The following is a 12669-nucleotide window of genomic DNA, read 5'->3' on the forward strand; positions in this document are numbered from 1 at the left end:
TGTTGTGTCTCATAAAAACGTCATGGAGATGGTTGGGTCCAGGAAGACAATCAAAATAATCAGGAGAGGGATGGTTGGCAAGGGAAGAAGAGGGTTGAGGAACGGTTATACAAAAGCAAAGAAAGACCATAATGACTTTTCAGTCTGAAAAGATGGAGATTAGGAAGAAACAGAATCATAATCTTTAAATTATGAAAGGTATGGTCAGGATAAATGCCAGCGTCTTTATTGGCAAACTACAACCCAGAAAGTGAGAATGAGGTACTTTTTTTTTTTTTTTTGGTACGCGGGCCTCTCACTGTTGTGGCCTCTCCCGTTGCGGAGCACAGGCTCTGGATGCGCAGGCTCAGCGGCCATGGCTCACGAGCCCAGCCGCTCCGCGGCATGTGGGATCTTCCCAGACCAGGGCACGAACCCGTGTCCCCTGCGTCGGCAGGCGGACTCTCAACCACTGCGCCACCAGGGAAGCCCGAGAATGAGGTACTTTTAAGGCACATGCACAGCGTAAGGTGGTAGAGGCTAAAAGTTTTATCAACATTTGTGAACTAAGCTGTTATCTTACACCATCAATTATTAAAGGAAGCAAAGATATGTTGGAGTGTTTCCCCCCAAATGGTGACCTAATATAATGCAATGCTCATTAGACCTTGTATCTGATCTTCACTGAGCCCTGACCTCATACAAGTCCCTCAACATCCTAGCTTCGGTTTCCTCTTCTGTAAAAGGAGAACTTGTAGTGAGTGGCCACTTAGGTCCCTTTTAGAATAGGTTGATGTTTCATAATACATCCCATGGTCCACTGTCAAAAGCAGACCACAAGGGTAAGTAAACCCAGTGTGAAAATCCCCATGTTTAATTCCATGGAAATTCAGACTGCAGGTTCTTCTATTTAAAAAAAAAAAAAAAAAAAAGCTTGTCTCATGGAATTTTCTATATCAGTTTCTTGTTATTAACATCTTAATGGCTGTAGGATAGTTAATATTTTTTAAATTGAGTCTTTAAAATTCCCATTTTACAATGAAATATAACCAGTGAATGTCCCTGTTTTATAAGTCAAAAGGAGTACATAGCAAATACCAAATGATCTCTTTGCTAGAAAGCGTGTCAGTAGATAACACTTATTTCTGAAGATGAATATGTTGTCTGCCTCGCTCTTGTATTTCATATTTCTGATGAACTAATATCCCACGTGAGATCAACAGTTTATAGGATGAGTAATACTTATGACTTAGTTATTATACAACTGATGGAGAAACTTTATCAATCTGTCCAAAACCTTTGATAAGGAAATTGCTCAAGTTTCTCCACTTCGAGGTCACCCCTTTCTGGTGGAAGCACGTTTTCTTCAGAGTTGACCCATGCTGGCTTTTTTCTTCCTAGCGAGCCTAGACAGGATCCGTTTTTAAAAGATTATTTTTTAAGGGTACTTTGCTACCCTACTTTCCCCTGGTTATCTTTCAACTGCACTTAGATGATCATAAGGTAATCAGTACACAACAGCATTCTTTCTAGCCCTGAGATGACTGAAACGACGACAGAATTAGAAATAAGTGAACATCTTTCTGAACATAAACAGTGACCAGAACTGATGTGAAGAATCAGAAATAGGACAGTTGTCAAGTATTGGGCTGCTGATTGAAAAAAAAGAATACCATATTGACTGTTGATTTAATTTAAACAAAAACCAAAAACTTCTTTCAGTGCTTTATTTCAGAAGAGAGAAGGGAGAAAAAAATATATAGGGTGGGAAAATCAGAGAAGGGAGAAAGAAAGGGAAACAGAAAGAAGAAACAAGAAAGGAACAATAGACCACAAAGGCACCAGCAGAACTCACAGGGGCAGTGGAGCTGGTGAGAAGCCAAAGAAAAACAGAGCAACCACATGAGGAATGAGGAGGGAAAGTCTCCATAGTATCTAGACTCGGCCAATCAAAAATCTCAGAGGGCATCACTGTATTTTAGTCAAGTAGTGGTCTTAGACTTGCAGCCTCGTATCTCATGAGTTGCCAGTGACTACAGATCCATCTTTTATTGTCTTTCTGGGAGGCACGCATTTTCATTATTGTGGTGACCACCAAGGAACAGCCTCCAACACCTCATGTCTGCACTGTCTCTGCCTCTCACTTGGACTATTTTATCCTATGCACCAGTGACAGCTGAATCTTTCTAAAATACCACCATATACATGGCTTTCCCCAGTTCAAAAACATTCCATGGCTCTCCTGCCTGTAAATTAAATCCCTTAGGTTCATAATCCAGGTGCTTGGCAATGTGGTCCCAGTCAGCCCCATTTCTCAAGAATTCCTCATCCTAAACTTCCACTTCAGCTAAGCTGATACGCTTCTGTTCTCATAAGCATGCAGTGCACATTGGTTCCTTCATCACTTTCCCCCTACATCCCCTTCCCGGAACATCCTCCCTTTGCCCTCTCCTGATACAGAGTGGATTCTGGGAAGCCTTTTCCTGAATTTTCCAGCCCACAGAGACTCCCTAGAAGTCCTTCCTTGAACTCCCGGAACCCTAGTTGGCACCATGAATTTAACATATATAGCATTAGAGTGCTTTGTCTCTAAGTCTTTCCCCTACAACCTTGAAATTACATTGGAGGGTTCTTGACAGCAAAGACATGATGTCATACTTCTCTTTATCCTCAGCACTTTGGTCATTGTAGACGCATAATAAATGTTAGCTGATTAGTAACTCCTCCTTGCTGCCCAGTTCAGTATTTTCAGTATTCAGTATTTTCAGTCTCTTCATCTTTGATGGGCAGTCTAGTCTTTCACTACCTTGAATGACATGGGGGACTTAAGAAACAATTGCAGAGAGAATTTGGGTGTGTACTATTCTGTGGTGCCTCTGAGGCTGGTTCTTGGTCTTCGTGCCCATTGGAATAAATATAATGCTTCTTGACATTTGGCATCTCTTCCTCCTTGTGTGCTTTCTATTTCCCTTTAAGATGTTTAAAAATACCATCAGAATCAGTATTCTTTCTGTGGCTAGTAGTGGAGCTGGATCAATCTTTTCTCCTCTGGTTTCTCTTCCTTTAAATACAGATAAAGAGGAAGTGCAGAGGAAACGGCAGAAGCTCATGCCCAATTTCTCGGATAGTTTCGGTGGCGGCAGTGGGGCGGGAGCTGGAGGTGGAGGCATGTTCGGCAGCAGCGGCGGAGGCGGCGGTGCTGGAGGTACCGGCCCAGGTACGAACCAAGCCCGTTCTTTCACATCTCAAAGGGCAGATTTTCTTCTCCTAGATTTCCTTGTCTATGGGTTGAGTGTTGTGACATTACTGAACATGATATATGACATTACTTAAAATTTCCCAGCAAACTTTTTTCCAAAGAAATGCACGTTCATCTTATAATATGTAGATAGATGAATACCAAAAACTGTAAGAAGGAAAAAAGCCACGAAGGCCAGTTACCCAAAGGATACCTCTTAACATTTTGGTATATTCCCCCCTCCTTTTTTTTTTTTTTTTTTTTGGTACAGTTGTCTCGGTATTCTTTGGAAACATTGGAAAGGTTTCATATTATATTTGCGCTATGTTGTAGATACATAAAATCCTGCCATCAAAGATTAACTATTGTTTTTTGGCAGGTACATACATTATAATACATATTTATACATTTCTCCAAGCACAGCTGTGATCCTCATTTTGCATAGTGTTTTATTCCATTTACTCGTATGACCTATTTATTATCATGATTGTGTATAGGGTCATGTATGCTGCTTTTTCCTAACGGTTTAACATAAGCATTTCCCCATGGGAATAGAAATTTTACATAAGCATCATTTTAATGACTTGTAATAATTCCTCAAGTGAACAAACCATAGTATAACTTACTTGAAGATTGTTTCCTGTTTCTTATGTAAAACGTTTGCACTGAACTCCTCTATCCACGTTGCTTTTCTTTTATTCCAGATAATTTTTGTAAATTAGATTCTTTGAAGTGAAATGTCAGAGAGTATGACAACTAACACTCACTGCTTCCCAGAGTTTTACCAGCTTGTGCTTCCAGCAGAAACGCATGAGAGTGACCAGTGGGGGCATGTTTCTCTTGAGGAGCCAGTATATGTTTCTGTATTTTGTTTGGTTCAGTTTTTCCCTCCAGGGGTTACTTTACTGTCTTCTGTGTCAGCAAGTCTGAGTCTGGGTGGCAGCCACTCACCGTTAGCCTCTCCCCTCCATGCAGGAGTGGGAGACTTTCTCTAGCATGAGCTCCTCCATGCTGCCCAGAGCCTGGGCTCTGCCTGGGTTTCCAAAAATGTAACCTTGCCAGAGTCAAATTCTGATCGTCCCAGTACCCCCAGTGATGTGCCTTATTACTAAGTCTCAACAGAAGGACTGTGTCGGGCACACCAAAGCCTGTTCTCACCAGAGGGAGGGACACTAACGTCTGCTGAGTTTCTTTTTATTTAAAAAATTATCATGAGGTTTCATTTGTTTTGCTTGCCATTTCAGGGTATGGCTTCCCACACTATGGATTTCCTACATATGGTGGAATTACCTTCCACCCTGGAACCACTAAATCTAATGCTGGGATGAAGCATGGTAAGTAACACTTTTCTCTTTTTTTAGTACTGAGAAAAGAATGAAAAAAATTATTTAAAAATTAATTAAAGCCAAGAAGTTTTTTTTAAATCATTACTCACCACAACATTATCTTGAAAAAAAATTGATAAATGCCAATAAATTAAGAAGATACTTCTTTTCCAAAAAATTATTATTTCCTGTGGAGAGTATAGATTCTATTCCTGATACTATATTTAAATTTATACACTTACTTTGTACGTGGCATGAACAGGGGAAAGAAAAGAACATTAAATAGGGATAGAGAGAGACTTGACTATTCAAACATAAAAAAGTCACCAAACTTAGCTGTTCTCTCTCTTTTTTCTCAAATACTACACTTTTGAAGACACTTAGAGTTTTATAGGGATGGTCTTTTCTCATCAAATATATCCCCTGGGGGCTTCCCTGGTGGCGCAGCGGTTAAGAATCGCCTGCCAATGCAGGGGACACGGGTTCAAGCCCTGGCCCGGGAAGATCCCACAGGCCGCAGAGCAGCTAAGCCCGTGCACCACAACTACTGAGCCTGCGCTCTAGAGCCCGTGAGCCACAACTACTGAGCCCACGTGCCACGACTACTGAAGCCCACGTGCCTAGAGCCCGTGCTGCGCAACAAGAGAAGCCACCACAGTGGGAAGCCCATATGCCGCAGTGAGTAGCCCCTGCTCGCCACAACTAGAGAAAGCCCGCGCACAGCAACGAAGACCCAACGCAGCCAAAAATAAATACATAAATTCACAGAAAAAATGTATCCCCTAATTAGCAGTTGTCACATCATGTGTTCATACTCCTATTACATGTCCATTTTAGTGTACTCATTGAAGAAATAATACAACAGGGTCTTCTCACGTATTTCAACACCTGTTTTACGTCAGGTGCTTTTACATGTTTTAACTGTAATCTTTATGATTCCTCTGTAAGGAAAATATTAGTATCTTCACTTTACAGACAGAGCACACCAAGGTTCAGAAATGATCATTCACTCACTGAAGGTACCTATCTGTTAGTGGCAGAACCAGGATTTGAACCAGGTCTGCCTGTAAAATCTCAGTGTTCCCATAGTAGCTGTCAGGTAGCATAGTAGGACCTGAAAGAGTGTGATCAGAAACAGTGCACTGGACAGCTCCCACACCAAAGAATGCGAGTTGAGATCACATCTTCACAACCTGCTTGAGCATGAGGGGAAAAAATAGCTGCTCTGTTTTCAAGAACTTTAAAAATTCCACTTCCTTGCAATTCCTAGAAGAGCTTTATTTCATTTTTCTCCTTTACAGATAAACAGAATGAGGTATACATTTTTAGAAATGTAAAAAAAAATTTTTTTAAGGTCTTAAATAAGTTTTCATCACAAGAAAAAAGAATTTGTAACTATATATGCTGATGGATGTTAACTAGACTTACTGTGGTAATCATTTTGCAGTGTGTACAAGTACTGAGTCATTACACTGTACACCTGAAATTATTACAATGTTATACCTCAATTTAAAAAAAGTTTTTTGAAAGTGACTTTAAAATAGCTCCAAAAGGTGTTACTTATGACCATTTTAAAAGGAATTTTAAATTGTTGTTTTTCTTTTCCCTTTGCAGTAAACCTGCCTCCTACCTTTATCTGACCTTTGCTGAAACAGTGAATTATAACTTAATTAATAGATTTTACTGAGGAAAAAAAGCTGAATTTTTGCTTTTGCCTTAGGAACCATAGACACCCCATCTAAAAATGACCCTGAAGGTTATGACAAGAGTGATCACAGAGAGGCCATGAATCTCTCTGGGCAGGCAGCAGCGACCACCGAGCAAGACAAGGAGTCCTGCGAGCGGGGCGCTGAGGCTCATCTGGCGTACTCAGTAGGAGTAAAGGAGGAGCATCGCAGTTCCCAGGGTGAGTGAGCACGCGGAGGACTGCATGGTACTGCCTGGTGAGGGCGTGGGTCCGTTCTAGGTGGGCAGCCTATTTCCAGAAGACAGGTCTATTTTCTGTTGATCTAAAGACGATACATCAGCATCTGGTTCAGCATGCTCTTCAGAGCCCTGTGCGCCTTTTGAAAAGCATGCGCTGGGTTATTTTATTCACACTGGGATTTCCATTTTCCCAGTGTTATCTTTGAATATAAAGTACAGAAATTTACATATGCTTCTCCAGTCCGTCATGCAGTTTTAGGGTATCACGAGAGATCATCTGAATCATTTCCACCACAGATAAGAGAGCAGTTTGCATACCTTTGACAGTCTCCCTTCTCTCGACTGTCATACTAAAGTGGAATTTCGCCTGAAAATAAGGACTTTTCCCATTATCCTGATGCCTTCTTTGAAGAATTAGGATTAGGAGGGACAGTGCATATTTGGAACCAGAACCCATTAGGGTATGTGTCATGGGTCTAGGTCATCCTAGATTATGCCTGGAAGACTTTTTCTGTAAGAGAAAGATAGTAAATATGTAGCGTTGTGGGCTACATATGGTTTCTATTGCATATTCTTTTTTTTAACACCCCTTCAAAGATGTACAAACCATGGTTAGCTAGGGGGCCGTATAAAAACAGGCCACACACAGGATTTGACCTTCAAGCCACAGTTTTCCTCCCGTTGACCTTCAGGAAGCAAAGTTTACAAAAACACCAATGGCTCTTGGAGAGTCTGTATCTCTGTGGCAGAGACTGATTTTTGACACTTTTTGCCTAACGAGAGAGTCGTTCAAGACTCCCATGAAGGATTATTTCACCAAGAGATTGTTTACACTTGTGTTAAAACCCAGTTAGCATTCTTTGGAGATTGATTGTTCCCCTTAAGATAACAGAAACTTCTGAATTTCTTTTCCCCGAACAAACTGTAGACAGATTTTTTGAGACCAGCCTCTATATTTGTCAGTGAGCCAATGTCCAGCTGTGCTTTTTCTAGTGAACACAACCCAGAAGCACCAAAAGGAGCATTTTCCACTAAGTCGATGTGTCTCAGGGTATCAGAACACTGATGCCGACAGTCTTGGCCTGAAGCATGGCATTCCTGTAGAGCAAGTGTGGGAAACTCAACTGTGATTGTGATCCATTGCCTTGCAGAAAACCTCTTTCTGGAGAAGGCTATGCAGCTTGCCAAGCAGCATGCCAATGCCCTTTTTGACTACGCAGTGACAGGAGATGTGAAGATGCTGCTGGCTGTCCAGCGCCATCTCACTGCAGTGCAGGACGAGAACGGGGACAGGTAAGTCAGGACTTTTGCAAACAAGGGTTGTTTTAAAGGGGCGAAGAGAGAAAAGTATTGTATGCATGCTGGCTAGAAATAGAAGAATTGATCAAAGTTATTGGGTCCTGCAACTGAAACACTCTCTCAAGGAAAATAATGTGTCAGTAAGGTTGAGTGGCACAGTGGCACAATCTCCTTCTCCTGTCCTGTGGCTCTCACCTCTTGGGCTCTAAAATAGCCAGAATACTCATCTAAGAGTACAGCACTCTGGGCGAGAAAACTAAGATGGGTGCGGGGAATGGTACTTTTTTTTTTTTTTTTTAACATCTTTACTGGAGTATAATTGCTTTACAATGGTGTGTTAGTTTCTGCTTTATAAAAAATTGAATCAGCTGTACATATACATATATCCCCATATCTCCTCCCTCTTGAGCCTCCCTCCCACCCTCCCTATCCCACCCCTCTAGGTGGTCACAAAGCACCGAGCTGATCTCCCTGTGCTATGCGGCTGCTTCCCACTAGCTATCTGTTTTACATTTGGTAGTGTATATAGGGAATGGTACTTTTTGAAAAGCCCTGCTTGATTTGTTGGAATACGATTTAGAATCACATTTAATAAACAAACACTTGTTTATTGGAATAGTAATATTTGCTGTATTTATTAGAATAATATAAAATTTGGTCTTACCAAATCCCTTAAAGCACTTGTGATCCCCACTGCATATCTGTAATAATAATATTCTCAAGGAAAAGCCCAATAGAGACAGCACAACAGCAGCAACAGAATAATTAGGAGGCCGTTGTCATGCTCTCCCAGTTACTGGTTCCTCTTCCACTGCCTCTGTGAACCGTCACCAGTCTGTGACTGAATCAGACCCTTGTGACGGCTCTGACCCGCACTGTGTGGGAGTCTAACATTCCAAGCACTGTGCTTCCCATTCCTGCTGGTACCGAGCTTGTATTTGCAAAGACACCTGGCTTCTTTCTAAAACGGTTCTCCTAGTCCTTTCATTGAGACTTCTAAAACGATCTCAAAAGCCTGTAAAAATAACGAGTGACCACAGCCCTCAAATCCAAGTCAAGTGCTTTATCCAAAACCTTCTCAAAATAGCGTCAGCAATGAGAAATGCTTCTCTGTGGAAGAGCTCTCAGGCGCTGTGTTTTAAACCTCAGTTTAAACACCGAACCAAATGCTTTAGGAAAGTGCCAACCTCAGGGTTTCAGACAGAGACCTTTGTTCTCATTCCTTGCAGCTTAACCAAGGATGTGGTGTAACCACTGGCCTTGTTAATACAGTATGAGAGGAACCGGTACAGCCTTCTTTGTGTACTGTCATGAACAGCAGAATGTTTTTTACAGGGTTAAATAATCCATTTAGCATTCAATAGCATATAACCACAAGAGAAAGCAGTTCACCAAGACAGGACAGTCGCATTTCAGGTGATATTTTTAGGGACCTGCTGATGAGCCTAAGAAAGACGAGCATAGGTAAGTTGGAAAGGGACTGCTGGTGTTCGAAGGGAGGATTGTGGAAAGGGACACAGGCACGTGCATTCAGGTGAGGGCACTGAGGGGAAGGTATAGACGTGTGTAAGGACCTGGATGCATGTGGAAAGGCTGGGGAGGTGGCTTTCCCTGCCCAAGCAGGAGATGAACCCTTAGAGTCCCCGCCCCGGACCCCAAACATACTCACGCAAGCAGGCCCGCGGGGCTTGTCGCAGCTGGAGGCCAGAGGGGTGAGACATGGGGAGACCAAAGAGGAGTCCTCAGAAGAATATAGACAAGGGATAGCTTTTGGCCTTCACAGCTCAGTCCCTTGTTTTCACCGAGTTTATCATATTCGGCTAATAATTTGAATCCTGTGGCCGTTAGTCATCACAGAAAATACAATGAAGAAAAAAAATAATAAAAGCTTCTGGTACTGGGGAAATTCCCACTAGGGTGTGAAAATCTATGGGGGAGGGGGAATGTACTTCTGCTACAAAATGCTGAGCTGCACATGGAAATTTTTAGGCAGTTTTTGAAGTACGACCTTTTTCTTGGTATATGTGCATCATGTCTGCGTCAGACTTTGGGCCCTTTTCAGCAGTCTTCTTCCAGCCCTACGGTTCAAAAGACAGTACTGAAACCCTGAAATCATTCATTTAAAAATATCTCTCAAATAACGAAGTCACAGTTTAGTTTTTCAGCCTCTCCTGAGTCAATGTTAATCCCAAGTAATATACACTTGCTATTTCCAAGAAGGTGGCCTGAATAAAATGACACCTCATATCTTTAGAGAAAATCCAGCCTGTGCCTCAAATCCCGTCTGTCCCGCCACCCTGGGATTCTCAGGGTGCTCCGCATCATAATCTGGCCATACTTTGGAGGATTCATCCTCCTAGATGTTCATCCGCAACTCTACAGAGCGGTGCCCATGTGCCCCTGAAGCAGGAGAGCTTAAGGGATTAAGAGATGGCTTTGGGGCAAGACAGTCCTGGACTTAATATATGACCTGGATTGAGTCCTATTATACCCGTAAGTCTCACTTTCATCACCTGAAAAATACGGATAATGTCACCTACCTCGTAAGACTGTTGTTGTGATTAGTCAGATAATGTATGTCAAGCGCCTGGTGTGGTCTGGTATTAGAAGCTCTAAACAAATAGTAGCCACTTTTTTATTGTTGAGTCATTTCCAACTAATTTTAATTATAGGCTTTCTTAACAATTAAAAAAATTTGTTCCTAGGAGTGACGATGGGCACCTGCCAACATTTTCAGCCTCATCAGCGTTAGCCCTAAGTTTGTTCAGTCATCCTTATTTTAGTGCCCAAACTGTGTGCCAGGGCTATAAGGCTGACCCAGAGGGAACCAGCCTCTGAGAGGACCACAGGCCAGAGAGGGAGGAAGATGCATAGAAAACTGCAGTCGCTCAACCAAGCAGTACACTTGAGGGGAGACAGCCTGCTCTGCCTAGGAAGTTGAGGAAGTCTTCTCCAAGGATGTAAGGTTTGCACTGGCGTAGGAAGGATAAAGAGGTGCCGTGGAGGCAGAGGAAAGGAGCAGAACCATTCTAGGCAGAGGGACCAATTCGGTGGAGAAATACAGTTACATCCTTCCTTCAGAAGTTTGCGTCTAGAGTCTTCTCCCAGTAGTTAAGAGCCTGACTGCATTCTCCCCTCTTGGCATCTAGGAAGATCTTAAAAAGCCACCACGCTGTACTTGGGAGGAGGTGGCGGAGCTGGGTGAGATAACTGCACCCTGCTGAGCAGATCCGCGTGCAGCCGTGCTACACACGTCACTGTGTGTCGGGGTACGTCAGAGACAAGGGAGAGGAGAAAGCGCATGGCACAGGCAGAGCTGGGATTTGAACATAGCTTCCTCTGTCTTGAAGCCCGGGTTCCTGTGCACCTCAAGGGTCCAAACCGAATGCCCCCAGAGAGCAGGCAGGTACTGGAAATGAGTAGGCAGGCAGTAAAGCATCCCCACCTTGGATACAAGATGTTTCATAGATTCGAGACATTTGGGGGCCAGAGAAAACTAGGTATGAGAGCCAGATACAATCTGGGAGTCTAATCCTACCTTGGGAATCTTTTTTTTTTTTCCTCCCTCCCATTAACAGTTTAGTTGATTGTTGCCTCTACATGTTTGTTCCAGCGTCTTACACTTGGCAGTCATCCACCTTCATGCTCAGCTTGTGAGGGATCTGCTAGAAGTGACATGTGGCTTGATTTCTGATGAAATTATCAACGTGAGAAATGATCTCTACCAGGTAAGCAGGGTAGGATAAGTATGTCCCGTCTGTCAAGAAGAAATGCAGCGGAAAACAAGTGAAGTTTGAAAAGCTCGTCATGTACGGGAAGTTTGAAGTCTGCTGAACATGTTGACACCATCTAGATTAAATGCGTATCCAATGAAGGGTGCGGAATCGGAATACAGAAAGGTAAAAAGGTTGCTTGAGAAGGAAAACGTGTCTTTCAGAAACAGAAAGGTCAAGGTGAAGAAGACAGGGAACACCAAAGAGATCTGCCCAAATGAGGTTTGCACAGAAATGAGGTGGGCTCAGAAACAGCTTCAGGACCTCTGTTACAGAGGTCTTCAGATATTTCAGGTAGGGGAGTTGACTGGAGACTCAGTGAGGCTGCCTGTTGGGCACATGCAGATTTCAGGTGAGGAAAGGAGACACGAAAACTGTTGGCCAGAACCAAAGCCTGGATGCTGGGTGCAGGGAGCCGGCAGACCTGGGCCACCCTCTCCGGCTGAGGGACCGCACAAGCAGGACGTGAGCAGGGTTCTGCTCTCCAGAGCTGCTCCCTCCTCCCTCCTCCCTCCTCCCTCCTCCCTCCTCCCTCCCGGGCGCTCTCTCTTCCTGCTGCCTTTCCCCGGCCCCATCAGTCTTCTCTACAGCCTCCTGGTCTTGCCCCCTTCTCGGCTTTCCTGTTTTCTCCTTCCCTTCACACGAACCAAAGTGACCTCCCAGTCTTCCTTGGCCTCTGTGGTATGCTCAGATGCCTGATTCAAGCATATCCCTTACTCTAAAAGTACAGACAACCATCATGCACAATTATTTACACAGTAAAGGTGCCTGTTCCAGTTCTCAATTTTTAAAGCAGGTGATGTGAATCATTTTTATTTCCTCAAAGCAGAAGTCCTGAAATGTTTACATGTATCTCTCAATAGATTTTTATCTGTGGATAGCTGTTTCCCGATAAGGGAAAGTAATGGATGTAAGGCGTTAGGCTTCTTCTTTGGCTGTCATGCTTAAGATCAAAGGGAAAATGAAGTTGGGGATTCTTCGCTGACTCATAAAATAACTAGGATGAGGTCTAATTTTAGATATACATTTAAAGGATAGCTTCTTCAAATTTTCATACCATTTTGGGTGTTGCTGGTATTTGGAAAGTCATTTGGCCCTTAGAGCTTGATTCTCACAGGCTTTTGGACTG

At 43.1% G+C, this 12669-nt stretch overlaps 1 protein-coding gene across 6 annotated transcripts in view; it reads left to right on the plus strand.

Moving 5' to 3' along the window:
- Window positions 1–12669, plus strand: part of NFKB1 (nuclear factor kappa B subunit 1) — a 132533-nt gene that overhangs the window by 104004 nt on the left and 15860 nt on the right. For all 6 annotated transcript variants that reach the window (XM_081242359.1, XM_081242360.1, XM_081242362.1 and 3 more), the window contains 5 exons: window positions 3053–3196; window positions 4462–4551; window positions 6263–6448; window positions 7620–7761; window positions 11381–11495. In XM_081242359.1, coding sequence (XP_081098485.1) covers window positions 3053–3196; window positions 4462–4551; window positions 6263–6448; window positions 7620–7761; window positions 11381–11495 — 677 coding nt within the window. The remainder of the gene's footprint in view (window positions 1–3052; window positions 3197–4461; window positions 4552–6262; window positions 6449–7619; window positions 7762–11380; window positions 11496–12669) is intronic.

The sequence above is a fragment of the Mesoplodon bidens genome, assembly GCF_964165515.1.
Source record: "Mesoplodon bidens genome assembly, chromosome: 1".
NCBI classification, from domain to species: domain Eukaryota; kingdom Metazoa; phylum Chordata; class Mammalia; order Artiodactyla; family Ziphiidae; genus Mesoplodon; species Mesoplodon bidens.